The sequence below is a fragment of the Arvicanthis niloticus genome, chromosome 20 (genome assembly GCF_011762505.2).
Source record: "Arvicanthis niloticus isolate mArvNil1 chromosome 20, mArvNil1.pat.X, whole genome shotgun sequence".
Lineage (NCBI taxonomy): Eukaryota > Metazoa > Chordata > Mammalia > Rodentia > Muridae > Arvicanthis > Arvicanthis niloticus.
This window is the reverse complement of record NC_047677.1, coordinates 1,765,604-1,789,126: the sequence shown is the minus strand read 5'-3', so window position 1 is coordinate 1,789,126 and position 23,523 is coordinate 1,765,604. Positions and strand designations below refer to the sequence as shown.

The following is a 23,523-nucleotide window of genomic DNA, read 5'->3' as shown; positions in this document are numbered from 1 at the left end:
GTCATTTAGTGTAGGTTGAATTTTTCCAAGAGTTTTCTAGTAAAAGCTAAAAACTAGTAGGTGATCTTCCTGAGATGGTTCTACCATGGACTGTAAAGTTAATGACAGATTTCCTTCTTTAGGCAAGGCTAAGGAGATTACATTTGAGGAAAGATTCCTGCTATTAGTATGCTTTTCCTTGACATTATTAAATAAATAACAATTACTAGGTATTAGCCCACCCTTTTGAGCAGATCTCTGCAAAACAAGGAAAATGTACTGTCTTATAGTGATGCTACATATACAAATAGATGATTTATTAATTCTTAATGATAATTTAAGCATTCCTAAAATTATATTAGTAATTATTAAGATCATTTATAATAGGACTGATAATAATTCCTTTCCTATATCAAAACTGCAATGAGAACTCTGACTGTCTTCAAATGTCACCAGTTAATTGCTTCTGAAATAGCAAGCAGGCATCTACAACTTAAAGCACATTCCAAGAGGTTGTAAAAGAATTAACCAAAGGTCATAAAAGTGGAACCAAAGATTTATCATAGATGAAAGAACAGAAGATAAAATACTGGCTGGTTTTATCTATACAAAACTCCAATAATACCTTAGTCACAAAAATTATAGTTTTTAACTTTCAATGAACCTGATGAGCTTGTGCCAGATAATGAATGTTTAGCCAGATAATTATTACTCTTAATGGATATGCATGTAAACATTCTCTGTTATAAACTTATTCAATTTATGACTTGAATTTATGTGTAAACTTTTGGTGAACTTTTTACCATATGATCATGTATTCTGGAAGATGTATAAGTGCTGAGGACAAAGAAAGAGAGGTTTTTAAACAGAACTCAAAAAAGAACATTTTAGAGAGAAGGTTTTAGAAAAGAACTTTCTTAGAAAACTTTCATAGAAAACTTTTGGAATGAAATTAGAAGTAAAGATTAAAATCACCTTGCAAAGTATCTCTTTTTCTTTGTGCAACTCCAATTAGCCAGCTGGGACTTAGAGAGCAAAGCCTAGTTGACTTAGTTCTACTATGAGGTGTTAAATGCCTGAGACTGCAGTTTTTGGCCTCAGAGGAACTCAGTCAGGTCACCTACAGCAGCAAAGTGACTAAGACTTAAGATAGATAAATGTTTTATTATTAAACAGAAACCCTAAGTATCTTGCAAGACCAAGTCTTCTCCCTGTCAATCCTCTTTCCCCTCAGCTTACTTCAAGCAAGAACCAGAAAAAAAAATTCTACCTGGGCTGGCCGCTGGTAGAATTTAAGGGAACAGAAATTGAAGTGTTCATAAAAAATATATGCTACCTGGAGTAAGACACACTTCTCTGTATACAATAAATATTAACAGTGAGGTATACACACTGATATATAGGCGATTACTTCAACATGTGTGTAAGAAATTTACATAATCAAGTCATCAAGATTATATCAATTCAAGGTAGAGTACAAATGGAAACTGGGGAAGACATGAGTGATACTCCAATGAAATTGATGATGAGTAATGGTCTACACTTAACAACAAGATTTTTTTTTTTTTTTTTTTTTTTTTACAATTCTGGTAGTTTTCAAGTCCAATAGGGTAAGGGTTTTCTTCATAGCTTTTAGATAGAAATCTTTTTGTTGTGTTCTCAAATAGTAAAGTAAGACCTTTTATTTTTATTTTTTAAACCTATTACTAATTCTTTGATACTTTTAAAAGATGCACTCAATCTAGCTCTTTCCTAATTTATTCCAGATCTTCTTCCATGTCTCACCCACTCACCACTTCTCGGACCTCATGTCTTCCTCTTCTGTAATAACTCATGGACTTTATTTATGCTGCCCAAGTAATTGTTGCATGAGGCTGTCCACTAAAGTCTAATCAACCTATCAGGAGATACAGCCTTAAAGACAAACAACTTTCCTTTATTCAGAATCTACTGACTGCCCATAGCTCCTCAGTTAGTGGTAAGAACTCATGAGCTGCTTTTTACCCTATGCCTACATATTGAGTGGCCTGGCTTCATGTTCAAAAACCCCTGATTTGCTATGGTTCTTCCAACCTATGGTCCTTACAACTTTTTTTTATCACTTTTTCTCCAATGGTTCTTTATCCGTAGATAGGGAATTTGATCTAGGCAGCCCATTTGTGGTTGAATACGCCATTAGAACACTGTCTGCACATTTGACCAGTTACAAGTTTTTATGTTAACTGATATCTACTACACGAAGAAACTTCATGCATGATATCTGAGGACTGGTCTAATCAACGAGTACAGGGATACAAACCTAAAAGGCAGTTTAGCACCTCTAGATCCTGAAAGCTCCCAACCAAGGGGATTTGATCAAATGTATAGTACAAAGTATACACTGTGATTCCTCTTGTGGAGTGAACCTTAAATTCAGTTTTTTAAAAGTACTTGTTTAGCCCTGTAATGTCCATTCCATCAAGTTAGAGACAGGGTTGCCATCCCACAGTCAAAAACTCTGACCTATATTTGTTTCTGTCTGAAAGAACTGCAGGAACAAAAATTGGAAAAGATCCTGAAGAAAAGGAGGTCCAGCAACAGGCCCAAAGTGGGATTCAGCTCAAAGGGAGGTCCCAAGGCCTAATACTATTTCTGAGGCACTCACAAAAAGGGACTTATCATAACTGCCCTCTGAAAGACCCAACAAGCAGCTAAAAGAGTCAGATGCAGATATTTACACCCAATCAATGGACAGAAGCTCCTGACCTCTGTGGTTGAATTAGGAAAAAGGTGGAAGAAGCTGAGAAAGAGGGCGATCCTGTAAGAGGACCAACAGTCTCAATTAACCTGGACTCCAAAGATCTCTAAGATACTGGACTACCAAAAAGGTAGCATACTCCACCTGATATGAGGGTCAAATACAGGGTCTGGGTTCAGTGAGAGAAGACTCACCTAACCTTCAAGAGATTAGAGGTCCCAGGGAGTGGAGAGGCCTGGTGGGGTGGAGGAGTGGGGACATCCTCGAGGAGACTGGGAGGGAAAGTGTTGGGGGGATGATGTGAAACAGTCAGAGGGTAGACCAGAAGGGATAAAATCTGGACTGTAAAAAAAAAAAAAGATTAAAGAATAAAATTTTTAAAAAGAAATTTTAATGAAGTATCTTCTACATTTGGATCACTGTTGCAAGTTGCATTTTTTTCTTTTGCAATACTAAATGCAATAGTTCATCCTGATGCTTAGGTGATTTCTTTATTTTCTTTTAATTTTTATTGTGTATAGATTCAAATTCAAATGAAGATGGAGGAACATAAGATACCAGAGTATTGTTTTATTTTGCTAGTTTAGCCCTTGTCACAGAACAGCTTTATTGAATTTCAGTGAAACCTTTATAATTTTTGTGGATAACTTTCCATCCTATCAACAAAATGAACCAAAACCTGTAGTGATACCAGTTAAAAGTAATAGCTCAACTTGCTCTGTTACTCCAATGCACATTTAGATTTAAGAGAACTTCCAAATATACTAACGACTAATCACCAAATGTCAGTGTTATAATAGAAAACTCTGTGTGTGAGTGTGTGTGTGTTCAACACTGAGTGTGATAGATATAAGTGTAAAGGCCATATTTTTAATATTTTCACAGTCATAGATAGCAATATGTGCTTTTCAGCTTAAAGACAGCAGCTGAGATGGATAGCTCAACAGAATGTATCTCAAATAACCTGTAAGCCCATGAATTACTTGTGCAATATTGGAAGGAGATGAAGTATCTTCAAGCTCTTAGACCAAGCCAATAGGCATTATCTGCTGCCAGACCCTGACCCACCCCAAAACTGTATAAAAGAGCCCTATTCAGGGGGAGTAAAGGTGTGTGAGAATCATCCCGTTGTCCAAGAGTTTCTGTCATAAAAGCTGTAACACTTGGGAAGAGATCTGCTCTCCTGAAGTGTTGCCGCCAGCAGCAACAATGTTGAACCAGGTTCACCTGTAAGAGAGGCTAAGAACAGGGAAACGGGTGGGAAGAGATGGAGCCAAGACAAAGTTCTCTGATCAAGGCTCGAAGTTTAATAATTTGCTTTCACATATAAAGGGGAAGCCCCACCCCGCAGAGTCTCTTCTCGGTTCAGCCCAGGGGCTGGGCAAGGAGATAGCAGTCCGGAAGTTGTCAAGGCTAGCTCAGCAGGCAGTCCATTCTTCTTAGTGCAGGTAGCAGGCTCCAAGGCGCCAAGGCTGGTAATGTGATGCATCTCCTAGATCCTACTGTTGCTTGGTCTATTGTGGTAAATGACTTTGCAGGCCTGCTCAGGCCTGGAGGAAGGGGCACACTGAAGCACCTTTAGGACCCTTCCCTCCTTGTTGGCTAGCCAGCTTCTTACAGGCCCAGCTCAGGCCGGCTCAGTGGAGGAGGGACAGGTGCAGCACCTGGGAGTGACTAGGAGGCAACAGTGGTGGCAAGAGCCAAGAGCCGGGCACCAGCAGCGGAAGTGACTCCCCTTCCCTGCTCACACTCTAACCCCGTGGTCCAGACCCCCTCACCTGGCTAGGTGGAGATCTTCGTGGGACACCATCCAGAGCAGGGACCCACAATGAACAAAGATCCTGTGAGGCATAATCTAGTCCTGGAGTACCTAGTAGGCTCTGAAAGAAATCATAGGGGCCAGCCAGATGGTTCATCTTTTAAAGACACTTGAGATGCAGCCTGGCAACCTAATATTGATCACTAGAATCTGTGCAGAAGTGAAAAGGGAACAGACTACACACAGTTGTTCTCTGACCTTTACACACACACTGTGGCACATGTACACACATAATACACTGGCACACATGAATAAATAAATAAATAAATAAATAAATAAATAAATAAATAAATAGTGTGCATCCTAAGCACTCAGATATGTTTAGCATACACTGATTTATCACTTTTTATACTGGAGCTACTTGCATGATCACTTAACACATGAGCTTTAAGCTGTCTGCTGTTAACTCAAACTTCTAGCGTATAAACCCAAAATTGTCAGCGTGAGCCACTCTTCTCTTTCTATATAGTACCAACTACTCATGATTCTAATAAAAGAAAAACAAGAGTTCCCCATGAAACTAAAATTGGAATTTGAAGTTCATACAAACACTTTAATTGATCGCTTGAGGTATCAGTCAGGCTGGTGAGAGTCCAGAATACTTGACTGGAAACAAAGCAGTCCAAAGCCATGGAACTCAGTTTCTCAAAAGATGGAGAAAGATTGAAATCCTCAGACAGGGAAGAGCTCAGCAAAGGTCCTCAGACATTTTGGTAAAAATCTAAAGAGTCCAAACTAATCAAGTTTCATCTAAAGCAAATCTCCAAGCCTTTCATGAGTACCAGTTACTAACCAAAACTCTACTAAGTACTCAGTAATTCATGCAATTTGTAACCAACAACTAGGTAATGCAATGAGTAAGATCAAGCCTGAAATCAGTCTTAGAGTTTATACAGACACAAAGTTTTGTCAGGGGTGGAAGTGGCCATTCAAGAAATTAAGAAATCTTTAATTACTTGTTATTTTATGCTTAAAATCACCCCAGTTAATTTTAAAAGCTAAGAAAATCAAATTTCATGAAACTGAGTGATTAATAATTAGCAAGAATATTAATAACTTTGCAATTACTTTTTCACACTACTGAAATTACACAGTAAAAACAGTAAGATTTACTAACAATGAAATGAAGACCTTTATTATCTAAGCTTGTTATGTCTTACAGGATTAAGTAGACAGAAATTTAACTCATGAATTAACACTTCTACTTTTATGATAGTGTATTTTAATATCTTCTGAAAATAATGATATAACAACATTTATGATAGGCAATGTATAATCACGGTATAAATTAGTTTGTGGCCAATTTTCTTTCAAAAGTTCTTAAAATTTCAGCTAAATGGTGAAATTATTATATTCCCATCTTCACATGCTTTATTAATTTAATTGGACATAAGATAATTACCAGAAAATACTGCTAATGATATTTTTCCACTTTTAATCAACTAATTTCTTGTTTTTAAAAAACCATCAAAATTAGTGAAATGTCAACCTTGAAAAACATTGTATAAGTGAGTGCTCTAACTTTTCCAGGTTTCTAAAAGGGTTGTTGCTATTCTGGATCTTGATAGTTTGGAAATTTTAGAGGAGGACATGCCCTTACTTACATGCCCTTCACTGAACAATGTGTTGGTATTTGGAAAAAGCTATTGAGTCATCTTCCACTGAGCAGGCAGCTTCAAGGACACTCATGAAACATTGAGTGAGGAGTGGGCTACTAGCCTATCTAGCCAGATCAACTGAATCAGCCTTGTCAAGCAACAGATGTCACAGCCAGATGGTCTTCACATTCCGCTATGGCCGTCCTGGGTCCCTTGCATTGATAAATGAGCTTTCAGACTGCTCATTAATTTGTGAAGGGAAGGAGTTTGGATTTGGCATGAGACTTCATGGATGCTTTGCCATTTTAATAATATAAAATCTGTCCGATAAACTTAGAAGGTACCTTTGTATAGATTTAATAAAACTCTTTTAGATTTTTTTCAATGATGCTTTGAAGTTCCCAGGTTGCAATTTTTAATGTTTTGTTAAATTTATTCCTAAATGGGAGACAATAATAGAGTAGGGCACTTGATATCGTCTTCCAGCCTCCATACATGTCAAGCTTACTCAGCAAAACACATGTGTAGCTCTCTTACTCCCGCTCTTCTTCTCTTGCTCTCTTCCTCTCTTACCCTCTTGCCTCTCTGTCCCCTCCCCCACCTTTCTCTCTCTCCACGTGGTCATGGCCGGCCTCTACTTCTCTTCTCTCTCCCCACCTTTGCCCTTTCCCCTGAATAAACCTCCTCCCCCTTGGAACCGCATGGTCTGGAGTAGTCTGTTCTGAGCTGCAGTCGGACTTCTTCTTAAAACAACAACAATGGCCGCTAAAGGCACTGGGCAGTGACTTCCAGCTGCTAATAGGAAGTCCCGCCCTACCGCCACAGCGGACCTGACCTATGCCCTCAGCTGCGGGCCCATAGTCCCAGCTTTCCAGCCATTTGATCGTATGCCACTATTGTCAGCTTTCTTATTCTGTTCCTAGCCAAATGTTTTCCTGCTAATACTAAAATGTGCTTTTCTCTACCTACAAAACCCGCCAAAGCTACTTAAAACTCTTTCCTATCCTGTCTTTTTTGTTTTTCGAGACAGGGTTTCTCTGTATAGCCTTGGCTGTCCTAGAACTCACTCGGTAGACCAGGCTGGCCTCGAACTCAGAAATCCGCCTGCCTCTGCCTCCCAAGTGCTGGGATTAAAGGCGTGCGCCACCACCGCCCAGCTCCTATCCTGTCTTAATAGATTCTTACTACTGCTATTAAATTCTATTCAGTTACAACCAAACCTTATGGCTCTCAATCTTGTCAGAAGTCTGCTGATACTATATTTAAGTTTGTAGCCGACAGAACTCCCAAAGCCTGTCACAGTTGACCCAAGATGGTTTCAGAAGACTTGGACACCTAGAAGATACAGCCTGGATTACATGCGATGATACGGTCACTAACAAATGCAGTGGGCTAAACTGGATGCTGTGAGTCAAATAACTTGGCTAAACCAAGGTCTCATCACCTGAGAAACAGGACCACTTGGCTAGAGGAAGCATCCGATGATAAGGATGTTTGAATCCAGTGGCTTCCTGACTGTCAGATCCCACTTCCTGGGAAGGTCATCAGATCCCAGAGCAGCAGGACAGAAATGAGCTCACTCACTGTGTGCCTCCAGCCGGAGATCATGGAGGTCTGGGAGGACCTGACAGACCTGACTAAGGCCTGGAAGAAGAGGCTTGTTCAACTGGAGATCATCTGCCACATTCTCTGGTCTCAAGTGCAGAGCTCACCGTCCTCAACAAACTCAAGACTAAAAGCTCAGAATCCATCACTTGGCAGGCAGAAGCAGGAAGAACTCTGAGCTGAGAAGTTTAAGGGAATCCCAGAGGATGCAGGATGATATCATGTCTTCCAGCTGAGAATGAGAACTCTCACTGATCCTGTGAAATGCAGCTGGCCACATGTTTCTAACACAAGCTGCTTTATGTCACCTCTAAAGGACATTCCCATCCCTTCAGTATCTGCCAAAAGAAGATTACAATGCAGGCAGAGCTTATGAAAGGACCTCACTTCTCAGGATGGCAAATATTCAGAATACTCAAAGTCCAAGGATGGATATGAGAAATAAAGTTTCAAATAAAGTCTACTTTAAAAATAACAGAAAAAGGAAAAAGAGAAAAACCAAAAAACCGAAAAAAAAAAAAACAGATAAACAAAAAACAAACAGGCAGTGGCCACTCATGCCTTTAATCCCACATTTGGGAAGCAGAGGCAGGAACATCTCTGTGAGTTCCTGGCCAGCCTGGTCTGCAGAGCAAATTTTAGGACAGCCAAGGTTACACCAAGAAACTCTGCCTTAAACAAAACAAAACAAAACACCAGGAAAAGGGTGTCAGAATTAACCTTATCCAATCTGAGTAACTATTGTGGTCTAGCTAACCCTCTGGATAAATGTTTCTGATTCCCATCCTTTAATCAGAATAAGCTCCCATGCGGCTGTCACAAGAGATGCCCACAGGTAAACACATAAGTACATACACCCACAGGGACAGACACTCGCTGGCTTTTTGTGGTTCCAGAGGCACCTCATGTATGCGTCTCCATCCCATTACATTTGGTGGCGTGAGTTACTTCTTTGGAGGTGGGACATTCTCTTCAAAGAAGCCCTGGTTGACAATATTCCCTGCTGGAAAGTATCTGGCCACCACAAAGGAGGACCCGTCACTCGCAGATGCCTTCCCCACGCCTATCTTCTTGGTATTCTTCCATATCATGGCTGTGAAGTGTCCTGTGGGATAAAAGGGAGGAGCAGGTGAATCAACAAAACCCCAAGAAGAAGCTTAAGGGATCCTCAACACCCTGTGTGCTCTTGTTCAGCTCGGGTTATCTGGTATTTGCAGGTGCCAATCATGAAGAAGAAACAGAGTCATTGGATTTGTAAAGCACATCCTGCCATTCAGTCACAGACTTCAGCCAACTCAACACTTCCTCCTGGGCTTCCTGAGATCCTGATAAAGCACCGGGGTCCCAGCGACTGTGACACCAGCACCCATCCCCAACAATGGCCCCCAAATGAAACTCTTCATCTTTTAGATTTTTAAATTTTACTTTACATGTATGAATGTTTTCCCTGAATGTTTATGGTTCCCTGGGAAGTCAGAAGAAGGTGTCACATCCCCTGGAATCGGAGTTCTGAATCGTTGCGAACCACCGAGTGGGGGTTGGGAACTAAACTTGCATCCTCTGCAACAAAAAAAAAACAAAAAAAAAAACAAAACAAAAAAACACATGTGTAATTATACACAACACAGACATACACCAGTGCGCTCTCTCTCTCTCTCTCTCTCTCTCTCTCTCTCTCTCTCTCTCTCTCTCTCTCTCTCTCTCTCTCTCTCTCTCTCATGCACATACATTCCACTACCAGTGACAAAAATAACAATTTGTTTGTTTTGTTTATTTCTTGAGATATGGTTTCTCTCTGTAGCTCTGGCTGTCTTGGTCCTCATTTTGTAGACCAGACTGACTTTGAACTCACAGAGGTTCGCATGCCTACGCCTCCTTAGTACTGAGATTAAAGGCTCATGCCACCATGCTCAGCAAAAACAATAGTCTTAAAACTTGTTTCTTAGTGCTGAGGAGATGACTCTTCAGTCAAGGGCAGTTATTCATGCAGAGGACTAGGGCTCAGCTTGTAGCACTAACATGGTGCTTCACAGCTGTCTGGAAGTCCAGTTCCAGGCCACCTAACATCCTCTCCTGGCTTCTATGGGCACCAAGCACATGCATGATAAACATACATATATGTAAGCAAAACACTCATGCAAATAAAATCAAAAGAAATATTTTAAAAATATATGCTCTCATTGTATTTTGAGAGAAAAGTTTTATTTTAACAAGAAGGGTGATATGTAGGAGGAGCTAAGGTGGGAGGAGTACTGAGAAGAAGAGAAGGAGCAAGGAGAGGAGATGAAGAAGGAGAGGAGAAGCTAGGTGATGAGAGAGAGAAGGGGGGGTGGGGACATGGAGGCAGATGTTCACGTGTCTCCACCAGTCAAAGATAGTTGATATATCTAGGTTGAGTATTGGGTTACACTTGTGATTGAGCATTACCAAACTTATAAAGCCTTTGATTAACATTTTTAAAAAATGTATAAAAGCAAAAAGGAAAAGGGGGCATGGGATAGGGGTTTTCTAGGGAGGGGAAATGGGGAAAGGGGATGCCATCTGAAATGTAAACAAAATATCCAATAAAAAATACTTGCTTTTACACTCATTTAATAATTAACAGGTTATAGTTTGTTCAGAGACAGCCTGTCTTTCTAGATAGTTGAAACTGTCCTCAAACCCAGGATCCTCCTGCTTCTGTTTCTCAAAACATGGGATTACAGACATGTGTTGTTGTGCCCGCCCTAACAGATTCCTTTTCAAAATTGACAATCTTAAAATTAGGCGGGACAGGACTTTCCCTGCTATGCTCCTTTTAAAATTTGAAATATATATATATATATATATATATATATATATATATATATGTATGTATATGTATATATGTGTGTGTACACACGTGTGTATACATGTGTTTGTGTGTGTGTATATATATAAGTAATATATACTTCATACTTTTATAAAGTATATACATGTATATACTATTTTAGCTAATTCTGTCTTTGTAAGTCTTGTCAGTTTAAAGAGGTCAAACGATTTTTCTAGAATTATACAAAGCAAAGCACATTGTAGAGAAATCATTTTTTCCCACAATAGTTCCACAATCTTGCCTAATTCCTATTTTGGCTTATTCTCAGCACCGCAGAATTAAACGCTAATGTTTATAGCCTTTTTGTTTGATTTTATTTCTCTAGACTGCCCATAATCCCTTCTAATCATTTCATTCATGGCAGTCATACCCACTGTGATAATGCCTGCTTTCACATTGCAGCTTAGTGTGTGTGGTTATAATATGCCACTCACTTGGCACATATCTCTCATGCTGTCAAACATTCCCAGTGGACTTTTTTTGTAGCCTGGTAGTCATTAGCTTGAAGCACTCTTTGTTCTAAAATATTGTTCTTATGCAGGCTGTTATAATCTTTTAATTCTATGCATTATCTCTTCTTTGTCAGGGAAAAAAATCTCTAACATGAACAAAATACACATCAATTTATCCCTGTCTTTCAACATCATATAAAGAATAATGCCTAGCCCTGGTTTCAGAATAATATTTATTATAAATAAATTACTGTACAGATAGCCTAGACAGATTCTTGTCAAATAAATTCAAGAAATGTATGATAATTTCATATAGGAAGGCTCTTATAGAATACAAGTTCACCAATCAAACCATAGGCTTGAAAAAATATCTGATACAAGGTAGAAAGAAAAGGGTTTTTTTTTAATCAGTAAAAAAATAAATAAATAAGCATTTGACATTCTCAAGATACTAATAGCAAATGCTGTTCAAGAACAGCTTTTAATTTTTTTAATTTCAGATATATTAAAGAATCTTCTCTTTTGTACTGCTATGTGAATGAACTGACATGCTTCTTGCTGCAGGGAAATCTCAAAGTGGCCCTGGAGAAGGTGACTTTTGTAGAAATGGGTGCGTCTTAGTTTCTAGATTGCTCTTCTCTCACCATTGACAAAGCCTCAAAGCAGCAACTATTGAGACTGGCACCCATGTGTTGCTTTCAGTGTGAGCACACCCAGTACATCCAATGTCTTTCTTGCTAATAGAGCTCTGAGACTCCATACAGGGAACACCAAGAGCTTTAAAAAAAAGAGGTCATTCTGACGCATTACTACCTTCTGAGATAGTTCTCAGAGGCTACTGGACAAAGGAATTAAGTGTGACAAAGTTGATAACTCAGTAGTTCAAAACTTCAACACATCCAGGATTGCAAACTCCAGTAAGATAATGATGAATTAGGAGGATTTTGGTTCCTCCTCAGAAAACACTGTGTCCTACAGAAGTAACAGCTGGTGATAAATGATCAATGGTATCTGTGCAGTCCTTTATTTTAATCTGCCTCAATTCTTTTGTTTTTACGTAAGAAAATTTCACAACCAAAGTGTTTTTCATATTTGAACAGCTAATCCAGCATTAACAAAGACCATTGCCACTTAGATAACAAAACCCATAAGCCCTTTAGGACCAATTACAAGATGTCATCCTTTGATCTCTGGGGAGGTACTCCTACACTCCAGCCTCTTTTGATTTCTGTTGCTTAAAAGCCAGAGAGATCTGTCAGAATTTGTCCTTGTGATTTAAATAATGTTTTCTGTTTCTTCTCCAAAATGTGAAGAAAACTCCCTTGGTCTTCAAAGTTCTGTGTCAGTGTTCAGGAACTCTGTGAGAGAACCCTGAGTGACTGTCCTGCGTAGGGAGGAGACTAGACTAGAGACTAGAGAGGAAACATCCAGAAGGTTTTAATGATTCATCCTCCTGCTGTGGGTCCCTTTAATTATCTCTTTCCAAATAGCCTGGCCAACCTCTAGAAGGCGTTCATTAAAGTACTTCTTCTTCTTCTTCTGGTTTTTATGAACCGATCGACAGCCCATATAATTTTTTTTTTCGGTGATGGTAACATGTGAAGGGATGTGTCTGTGACCCATCCTGTGGTCAAGAAATGGCAGTGACCTCTGGAATCCAGTCAGAGGCTGGGCGCTGCCTACACCTCCTCTCATGACTAATCAGCCTGGGACTTGGACCATCCCTACTCCATCACAACAGTTGGAACGCACAGAGATCATGTGAAGGAATAAACACTCACTTTTAATTTCTTGCTCAGAGGATGCAATCATTTCACAATGAATGGATATAAATGACTCATTTTAAGGGGCAAAGCAGTATCTACATGTGGGATTTGTTATGAGACTTTCAGTATTTTTCTTGTTGATCTATTGCTTGTTTGTTTAAAACAAGACAAAAAATGTTAAATCAACTTATAAGAGAATAATGAATAGGTCCTTTAACCAGGCCTGTGATATAAACTCCTAGGTAAATCTATTCTGAGAATCATGCTTAGTGTCCAAATTTGGATTATTTACATTGAAAACCTGGAGTAATAGGCTCTACATATCCACAAGCTCTTTTCTTTCCAATAAAAGTCATTGTTATTATGAAGAGTAACAAAGCTCTACCTTAAAAAGAACTTAACATGTTTTGTTCTCACATACATGACCAGAAAACCGACTTTTTCCTAGCTTTAATTTTACTCTTTAATTCATTTTATTTTTTTAATTGACACATGTCAATCAATGTTTTGGATTGAAATAGGTATTTAAATACATTTATACTATGGGTAGGATCAATTCTATCTCATGTCAAAACTAGTTATACGAACAAGGAATAAAGTTGTACATTCACAAAATTGCTTGTTCGTATAACTAGCAATTTTGTGAATGTACAACTGTTGGCTGTCAACCTTCCCTTGCTGTCCTAGAGAATGTTCAAAGTCACCCTCATCTCCAGCTGTGCTCCTTGTATCTGCTACCCATTTTCTCTCCATGAACCCCACCTCCACATTTCCCAGGTTCTAGCAACTGATACTTTACTCTTTTTACATGATCTTAATTTTCTGGCATAAATAAGACTACACAGTGTTTGTCATTCTGTGCCTGATGCTGCATGTAACTTGATGTCCTTCAATTCCTCCACAGGTGACATGATTTCATTAATTTTATGGCTAAATGTCGTTTTCTGTATATTTATGTATACATAGAAGGAAGGGTTTTTCAGTAGCCACTCTCTCATTGATTGACACTTGGTTGGATTTTTGTATCTTGGATACTGAGAACCACTTTTCCAAATATAGTTACCAATATTTTTAAAGCAACAAAGCACCATTTTTTTTAATCTCCAACCTCAAACATAGAAATATATGTAACTATAATGTATAAATTAATTAAAATTGGTTTTACCTTTCAAAAATTACTGAAATTAAATTTCAAATAATCCAACCAGAAACAAATGGTATATTTACTTTGTAGATTTATTAATTAGCTTGATTTAGTTATTTCACACTGCATTCAGGAATCCTTATTTTCCCTTTACCCTGTAATACATACAACTATAATTTGTTAATTAAAATTTGTCATTTAAAAAAAAACTGGCTCAACTTTTTAACACATGCTCACCATTAACATCATTAAAGAGAGTTTGCCCATGCTCCAGTAAGCCCATAGATAACACAAATCGTACTTTCCATTTCAATTTTAATTTTTTTTGGTGGGGGAAGGTTGTAACAGTAGAGGGCAGACATGGAAGGCCTGGTAAATAAGTGCAATCCAGGTGCAAGATTTGAAATTCCCAAAGAACCAAAAAAATTTTATGCTGAAAAAAAGAGAAATAAAATCTAAAAATATTACCTGTTACCCTTTGCACAGTAGACATGCATTATATTTGACCTAAATTACAGAAAATACCAACAAACTTGTTTCCACACCTGTCTTTTGGACTACCTAAGAGGAAAACATATTCAAATAAGTACTATATAACACTTCTAAAGATACAAGTGAGAGTGGAGAAAGGATTGAGTAGCACAAATTTGCTCACCTATTTGAATGCTGTGAACTTTGCTGGAGAAATAGTAAAACGGATCCCTAGAATGATGCAACTGTGTGGTCTACTTTGTAGAGTACAAGACAACACCAAGTGTGAGAGACCATATCACTAGGAATAGAAAACACAGGAAAGTTTAAAGCCCAGACCGTAATTCTTAAAACCTGAAAAAAAAAAAAGGTTATCAGATCTCATGTAGCTATGTAAGGATGGTCACTTGTGAGCCTTCTCAGTTATGTATGTATGAGCTCCATGAACTGCAGGAGCTTCACAGACATATTCCAAGTGAGAAATAAGATGGAATTTATTTTACTTCATTTTAAAGCATTCGATAAAGTCACTACAATTAAAGATGGTGTTGATATAAGATCAGATTCATCAATAAAATAGGACACATATTAAAACCCCTTTTTATATTATTTCACCTTTGATGATATCATATGTCATTATAAAAACTTAAAAACTGTTTGCAGGACATTGTCTTATGACCTCAACATGGAAATTATTGCCTGTGTGCCCATCTCCACACACCACAATGAAATAAAATGTAAATAAAATACTAGAAGAAACTGAAATATCTATGCTGATATAGGAAAGGACACTGTACTCTTGAGTACATGAGAGAAATCACAATGGAGCAGCAGGTTTGACAGTATAAAAAGGTCAAACTTCAGTTCAAAAGAAAGGTAAAGCCAATAAACTGAATCAATACTTTATAAAGACTGAAATGTCTTTCAACATATAGCAGATTAATTGTTCTTCCAGATGCTAGAGGCTTGGGCTTTCCATGTCACCAAATTTATTCCTTGGTTTCTGGGAAGATTTCCATTTCACAGTAATGGTTCCCAGTTTTCCACAGATAAAGAATGTAGAGATCAAAGTAGGAGTTCTGAGATATTCTTCACATAACACTAACAATAGTTTTTGTACAAAAATTAAAATTGATCATCAAAATTGGTGGATATATGAAAGAGGTTTACTAAGAATATTTTATTTAGTCAATAGGAATGTTTCTAACAATACATGACACTTAATTAGTAATAATTAGCATTTACCGAAATGAATATGTTTCTGTGATCTTACTTTAAAATAGGCTAAACACAGGTGTGTTGGTTCTTGATTCAACTCCCAGGTTTGCAAGTCTTTGAAAATCCCCAACACCATGCTGCTTTGGTTTCTATAGCTTTACCGCTTATTTTGAAATCACAGAGCATGGTACTTCTAGATTTGTTTTTGTTTAGGATTTCTTTGACTATTTGATTTTCTATTATGACATGCAAATTTATCATGCAAATCTTTATAGAAATTGTTGGCAGTCAATTTTTGATAGTAAGGATATTTTGACAATATGCTTCCAGACCAGGAACATGAGATACTGTGTCACTCACTGTTTATATCTTCAAAATAAAATATTTCATCAATTTTCATTCTTTCAGTATACAAGTGTTTATCCTATCTGTTAAATATTTTCATATTTAATTATTTCACAGCTTTTATAAATGAGATTGTTCCATTGTATTCTTTCTTGAAGAGTTCTTTGATAGTCATTAGAAATATTATTGACATTGTGTTTAAATTATAACTTTACTGCGTTTATTAAATGTTTCTAAGAGAGGTTTTCTTAGTGAAGTTAGAAATTAATATCCACCTGTTGAAGAACAATAAGCAACTTGTGTTTAGTTTCACACATTATTCAAAAGTTATTTCAAAGTAAGTTTACAAACTTACAATAAGACTTGAAACTAGAGGAAAGTATGGGTGAAGCTCCCTGACATTGTCCTGAGAAATGATGTATTAGAATATTTATAATTTCCAAATACAGCCACACAAGTGAAAATAGATAAATATGGTCAATTTCAAAAACTTCTACATAACTAAGAAAATAATCAATGAAGTTAAAAAAAACTGTAGGGCTGGGAAAAAAATTCACTAACCATAAATCTAATATATGAAAAGGTTAATATACAATATTTATGAGAAATTAAACTTAGTAATAATAAAAATAAATAACTGGGTTTCACAGTGTGTGAAGGAATTGAACAGACATATTTTAAAAGAATCCATCCAAACAGCCAAAAGTTAAAACTACGGACTGCTCTTCCAGAGGACCTAGGTAACATTCCCAGGACCTACACAGCAGCTGACAACTCTAACTCTAGTTCAAGGGATCCTCACACTCTCATTTGGCCTCTGTAGGCACTAGGCATGCATGTGATACAAATGCACATGCAGGCAAAATACCTATACACGTAAAATATACGTTTTAACTTATAAGGTAGTTATCATATGATGCAGCAAGGACACTGTGCAACCTAAGAAAACAAAATCATGTTTAAAAAAAGTTTACATGCCCATAGTCACTAAATATTATTCACAAATCATAATTGCCACAGTATGGGATCAGTATACATACTCATCAATGAATAAATGGATAAATAAAACTGTGTATGTGCTTACACTGTTTGTGTGTGTATGTGTGTGTGTGTGCATGTGTGTGTGTCCAAAAAGTAGTATTATTAAATAAACTGGGCACAACAACTCAGACAAGACTTGAGAAAGGGGTGTAAGAGAATCATTTGTTTGACATAATCATTTGCTATACAGAAAATTCAAGGCCGGCCTGGGCAACAGGAAACTTTGTCTCAAAACAGCATCAAAGCCTTCCAGTTTTCATCTGCACCAGAGCTGACCCTGTGCCACAACTCTCCATACCCAAATACCACCAGGAGAAAGCTGTTCTCCCAAGAGTGCTGACACACATGAAAGCACAGGTGAGACCACCACTTCTACTCAAATTCCTGGATCAAGAGGGACCCACTCAAAGCAGTGAGAACACAGGAACCAAGAAACAACAGGGGACAGGATGCTTCCAGTTTCTGTCTGCTCCCTGGAGCTGACCCTGTGCTATGGCTCTCATACCCAAATTCCTCCATGAGAGAACTAGTTTTGCAGGACTGCTGATACACAGGCCTACAGAAGAGATAAGCCACAGTCAGAGACAGCAAGTCCAGCTAACACCAGAGATAACCAGATGGCAAGAGGCAACAGCAAGAACATAAGCAACAGAAAACAAGGCAACTTGGCATCATCAGAACCCAGTCCTCCCACCACAGCAAGCCCTGGATACACTAAAACATCAGTAAAGCAAGACTCTGATTTAAAATCACATCTCATGTTGCTAATAGAGGATTTTTAAAAAGACATAATTAACTCCCTTAAAGAAATACAGAAGAACACAGGTAAACAGGTAGAAATTTTTAAAGAGGAAACACAAAAATCTCTTAAAGAATTATCGGAAAACACAACCAAACAGGTGAAGCAATTGAACAAAACCACCCAAGATTTAAAAATGGAAATAGAAACAATAAAGAAATCATAAAGGGAGAAAACAATAGAGATACAAATTTAAGAAATTTAAGAAAGAGATCAGGAGTTATAGATGCAAGCCTCACCAACAGAATACAAGACATAGAAGAGAGAATCTTAGGTGCAGAAGATACCATAAAAACATTGACACAATAGTCAAAGAAATTGCAAAATGCAAAAAGTTCTTAACTCAAAACATCCAGGAAATCCAGGACACAATGAGAAGATAATAGGTATAGAAGAGAGCAAAGATTCCCAACTTAAAGGATCAGTAAACATTTTAAACAAAATTATAGAAAATTATAGAAATTATAGAAAACTTCCCTAATCCAAACAAAGAGATGCACATAAACATACAAGAAGCCTACAGAACACCAGATAGACTGGACCAGAAAAGAAATTCCTCCTGTCACATAATAGTCAAAACACCAAATGCACAAAACAAAGAAAGAATATTAAATGTAGTAAGGGGAAAAAGGTCAAGTAACAGATAAAGGCAGACCTACCAGAATTACACCAGACTTCTCACCAGAGACTATGAAAGCTAAAATATCCTGGCAGATGTCATACAGACCCTAAAAGAATAAAAATACCAGCCCAGGTTATTATATTCAGCAAAACTCTCAGTTATCATAGATGGAGAAACCAAGATATTCCATAACAAAAACAAATTTACACAATATTTTTCCACAAATTTAGCTCTACAAGGAATAATAGATGGAAAATTCCAACACAAGGTAGAAACTACACCATAGAAAAATCAAAAAAGTAATCTTCTTTCAACAAACCCAAAAGAAGACACAACAAACATAATTCCACCTATAACAGCAAAATAAAAGTAAACAAAATAAAATAAAAGGAAGCAACAATCACTGTTCCTTAATATCTCTTAACAGTAATGAACTCAATTCCCCAATAAAAAGACATAGACTAATAGTCTGGATAAGTAAACAAGATCCAACATTTTGCTGCATACAGGAAACACAACTCAGTGACAAAGACAGGCACTACCTCAAAGTTAAAGGCTGGAAAACTATTTTCCAAGCAGATGACCCCAAGAAACAAGCTGGAGTCACCTAAAGAAATGGTCAACATCCTTAGTCATCAGGAAAATGCAAACCAAAACGACCTTGAGATTCTACCTCACACCAGTCAGAATGACTAAGATCAAAAATTCAGGTGACAGCAGATGCTGGAGAGAATATGGAGAAAAAACACTCCTCCATTGCTGGTGGGATTGCAAGCTGGTACAACCACTCTGGAAATCAGTCTGGTGGTTCCTCAGAAGAGTGGACATAGTACTACCTGAGAACCCAACTATACCCCTCCTGGGCATATACCCAGAAGATGCTCCAACATGTAATAAGGACACATGCTCCACTATGTTTATAGCAGCCATATTTATAATAGCCAGAAGGTGGGAAGAACCCAGATGTCCTTCAACAGAGGAATGGATTCAGAAGATGTTGTACATTTACATAATGGAGTACTACTCAGCTATTAAAAACAATGACTTTATCAGATTTGAGGCAAATGGATGGATTTAGAAAATACCATCCTGAGTAAGGCAACTCAGTCATAAAAGAACACACATGGTATGTACTCACTGATAAGTGGATATTATGCAAAGAGCATGGAATACCCATGATACAACTCACAGACCCCATGAAGCTCAAGAGGAAGAAAGATCAAAGAGTGGATGTTTCAGTCCTACTTAAAAGGGAGAAAAAAATAATCCTGGGAAGTAGAGGGTGGGACGGACTTAGGAGGAAGAGAAGAGGAAGAGGTGAAAAATAGGGGCAGAATCAGGTATGGGAGAAGATGTAGGAGATGTACAAAAGGCAAGAAATTGAACAGAGGTGAGTAACAATGGATGATGGGGAACTGGGAGATAGCAACCAGAAAGTCCCAGATGCCAGGAAAACAAGAGGCTCCCAGGACCCAATGGGGATGACATTAGCTGAAATACCCCTACAAAGGAGAGAGAGAACCTGTAGAGACCATATGCAGAGGTTAGGCATGGCCCTCTGTTTGAGGGATGGAGCCACCCACCCATCTCAAAAATTTTAACTCAGAATCACTCCAGTCTAAAGCAAATACAGGAACAAAGGTTGGAGCAGAGACTGAAGGAAAGGCCATCCAGAGACTGTTCCACCTGGGGATTCATCCCACATGCAGACACCAAACACAGACACTATTACTAATGCCAAGAAATACTTTCTGACAGGAGCCTGATATAACTGTTTGCTGAGAGGCTCCACCAGAGCCTTACCAATAAAGATGTGGATGCTTGCAGCCAACCAATGGACTGAGCATGGGGACCTGAAGGAAGGAGTTAGGAAAAGGACTGAAGGAGCTGAAGGGGCCATATCTGGCATTAGTGGGAGGGGAGGTCCTTGGTCCTATGAAGGCTTAATGCCCCGTGTAGAAGAATGCTAGGGCAGTGAGTCAGGAGTGGGTGGGTTGGTGGAGGAGCACCCTTATAGAAGCAAAGTAAAGGGGATGCAATAGGGGGGCTTCAGAGGGGAAACTGGGAAAAGGGATAACATTTGAATGTAAATAAATAAAATATCCAATAAAAAAAAAACAAAGGTCAATATGCTTAGCAAATAAGTTTGAACTGTAACCTTGCTGATGTAACCTGTGCCCCTAAAAAGTATAAAAACTGCTTGTAATAGCCATTTGAGATCACATTCTAGTCACTCCTCTTGAGGGACTAATTGAAGGTCCATCCTGATCCACTGGAAAATAAACCTCTTGCTTTAAAACAAAAGAGGGGATATAGAAGGAAGATGGGATCATTTTGTCTTTGAAACAGTACTGATAAGCATAGAAAAAATTTTTACATAAAATAAGCCAATCTTGAAGGCATAAACACCACACAACTCTTAGGGTTAATTAGAATCTAAAATGACTGAACTCACAGAGAGTAGAATGGTGGTAGTTAGGGTCTGTGATGGAGTAGAAAGAAGAGAATATCATGAACAAATGGAACAAAATTTCAATTAGACCTGAGAAATAAATTCAAGTGTCATGCTGTTGAAGATGGTGGTAGTCAACTGGTCTATCATAAAACATGATGACTGTAGTCAAGTACCCTGTCATTGAACACAGTGATGACTGTCAAATGTCCTATCATAGAACATGGCGATAATAGTCAAACAGTTTATTGTAGAATATGATGATGTTAGGTGTAGCTTGACTTTTCTCAAATCCTACTTTTAATGAAGATTCTTACATTCTGTAATCTCCCTTCTAGCCCATCACCCACCACAGGTAATAGAAAAGAAAGGATGTGGGGAGAATGAGCCTATTTATAAAGGTTCTTTGGAGTAACTAATATCTGTATTTCCAGGAAATTGGAAGTTCAGTTCACAGGTCAGTGACAGCTCAATCCACTCACAAACACTTCACAGATATCCCAGCAGTCCAGTTTGGTAGAGTCAAGATAACAAACATAAATCAGCAGTGGCAGCACCACCTAGAACAGACACTCGGGCCTCAATCTCAGCATGAGTCACTAGGAGGGACCAGGGCAAACAGGAGTGCCAGGAGACATTCTCTGCTGTGTCTCTTTCAACAAAGCAGCTAAGACTTAAGACCAACAAGCATTTAGCTATGTAAGCAAGTCAGGATAGCTCCTGACACTCTGTTGACTTTTTTATTTTGTTTTGTTTTGTTTTTTTATACTCCATTCAAATATCATGTTTCCTCCATGGGTCTTGCGTCAGCACACAAGTCTGTCTCAGCTGACATCACTCTGCCAATCAGCCTGAGTCCTCTGAAGTATCAAGAAGCTGCAGCACATCACCAGAAGTTTTTTAGTGTGTCTCTCTCTATGGAGTCCCTACCAATGGAGCTATGCAATGTAAGTCAGACAAATACTTGTATGTTATGAGACTCCCTCATCATGTGTCTTTTCATATGCTTGCTTGAACAGAACATCCTTTCACCTGTGCTTACTTCAGCAAAATGTTCCTTCATGTGTTTGCCCCAGCAAAATATCATCCACTATAACTGAATTCCCAAAGAACCCTCAAGTTTCTACTTCAGTGTGGTTGGTTCTTAAAACTTACCACAAAAATACATTTCGGTATTCTCACCATAAAAATGATACACAAAGCAAAACTATGTGAATTAACTCAACTTAACCTTTCCACACTATATACATATTTCAAGATACCCCAATGTACACCATAAATGTATTATTTTAGTCACGAGTTGTAAGAAATAAAACTTAAGTTATGAACTAAAAACTGAATTACTGTTTTTTTTTTTTCAGATACAGAGCTGTGATTTTTAAGCTAAGAACTCCCAGATGCCATTTGTGAAGCAAGATGCTCTGTTATTCCATAAAATAATTTCACCTAGGAGACACACAGCAGGATAGCAGCTCTTTGGAAACAACATTCCATTTTCTCAGTAAAACAAAGTTCATCTGATTAATAGAAAGCAAAAGAAAGAATCAGGCCCAAACACAAAGAATGTATTTTTGAAAAGACCATCCCACCTCAGCTGAATGATTGTCTCCACACAGTTTATTTGAAGCCAGCAGGATTTTTCCAGCCCTGGCCGCCCTTTCTGTTAGAATTCTTAGTTTTGGATGGGTGATCAATTGCTTCATGCTGTTTTTCCTCAGCAAGCTATAGGTTCACCCCAGCTGCAAAAATGTTCTGAACTCTAAGCAAAGCCCCCATAGGCAAAGTCAGGATGTGATCCTTCAAGCACCAACAGGGAGGCTCTGTAGGAGTCTCTTCAGCAATTTGAGAGAAGTATTGAGTGACTGGAGGAAAGCATGTACTTTTATCACTGTTTCTAAATCAAATCCAAAAAGCGATTAAAATTCATGTGTAAATTAACTATCAGAAGGGATCTTCAATATATTGTTTATCTAATCCAGTCATCTTTCTTCTAGACTAAATACATAATATTAACTATTGGACGATCAGAACAATGTCAGAATCTTGGAGTAAGTCACCTAGGGAGCACTCCATGTTCCTGCCAAATTTGGTACAGAGTTTCTAGGCTTCTAAGCCAAAGTAAGTAGTACAGAATATCATTATAGACAAGAATTGATGCCAGATTTCTCCTGATGGATTGAGTTTGTTCCCTGTCATCTCCAAAAGATTAGAGATTAATGTTGATGGATTTATGCAGTGGAAAGAATTATTCTACCATAGAAGTCTGATAAGAATAAACATAAATGTATTCATTTTAACCCTTTAACTTTCTTCAAGTGGTTAACCACTGTTCCCCAAACTACAAAAACCAAGGTAATTCATGTGGAAAGCTATCTCACATCCTGAACATGACTCAAAAAGGCTCAAAACCACGAAGGAAAGAATTCTAACTTTACCCAAAAATGTCTCTTTGGCCTCTGCCCATCTTTTAATCTATCAAGCCAGTGGTTCTCAAACTGTGGGACACGATGCTGTTGTCAAACCTCTATTGCCAAAAATATTTACATTACAATTTATAACAGTAACAAAATTGTGCTTAAGAGTAGCAATGAGCTAATATCCATCAGAGGCAGATGCTCACAGTT

The 23,523-nt window shown here is 38.0% G+C and overlaps 1 protein-coding gene across 1 annotated transcript; it reads right to left on the bottom strand.

Annotated features, from left to right (window-relative positions):
• Nucleotides 1–8,682: 8,682 nt before the first annotated feature.
• LOC117724667 (Golgi-associated plant pathogenesis-related protein 1-like) lies at nucleotides 8,683–22,067 on the bottom strand. Its single transcript, XM_076917198.1, has 2 exons — nucleotides 22,055–22,067; nucleotides 8,683–8,843 (listed from the first exon to the last, which is right to left on the bottom strand). Exons 1-2 carry the CDS (start codon nucleotides 22,065–22,067, stop codon nucleotides 8,683–8,685), a joined length of 174 nt encoding a protein of 57 aa, XP_076773313.1.
• Nucleotides 22,068–23,523: the final 1,456 nt, after the last annotated feature.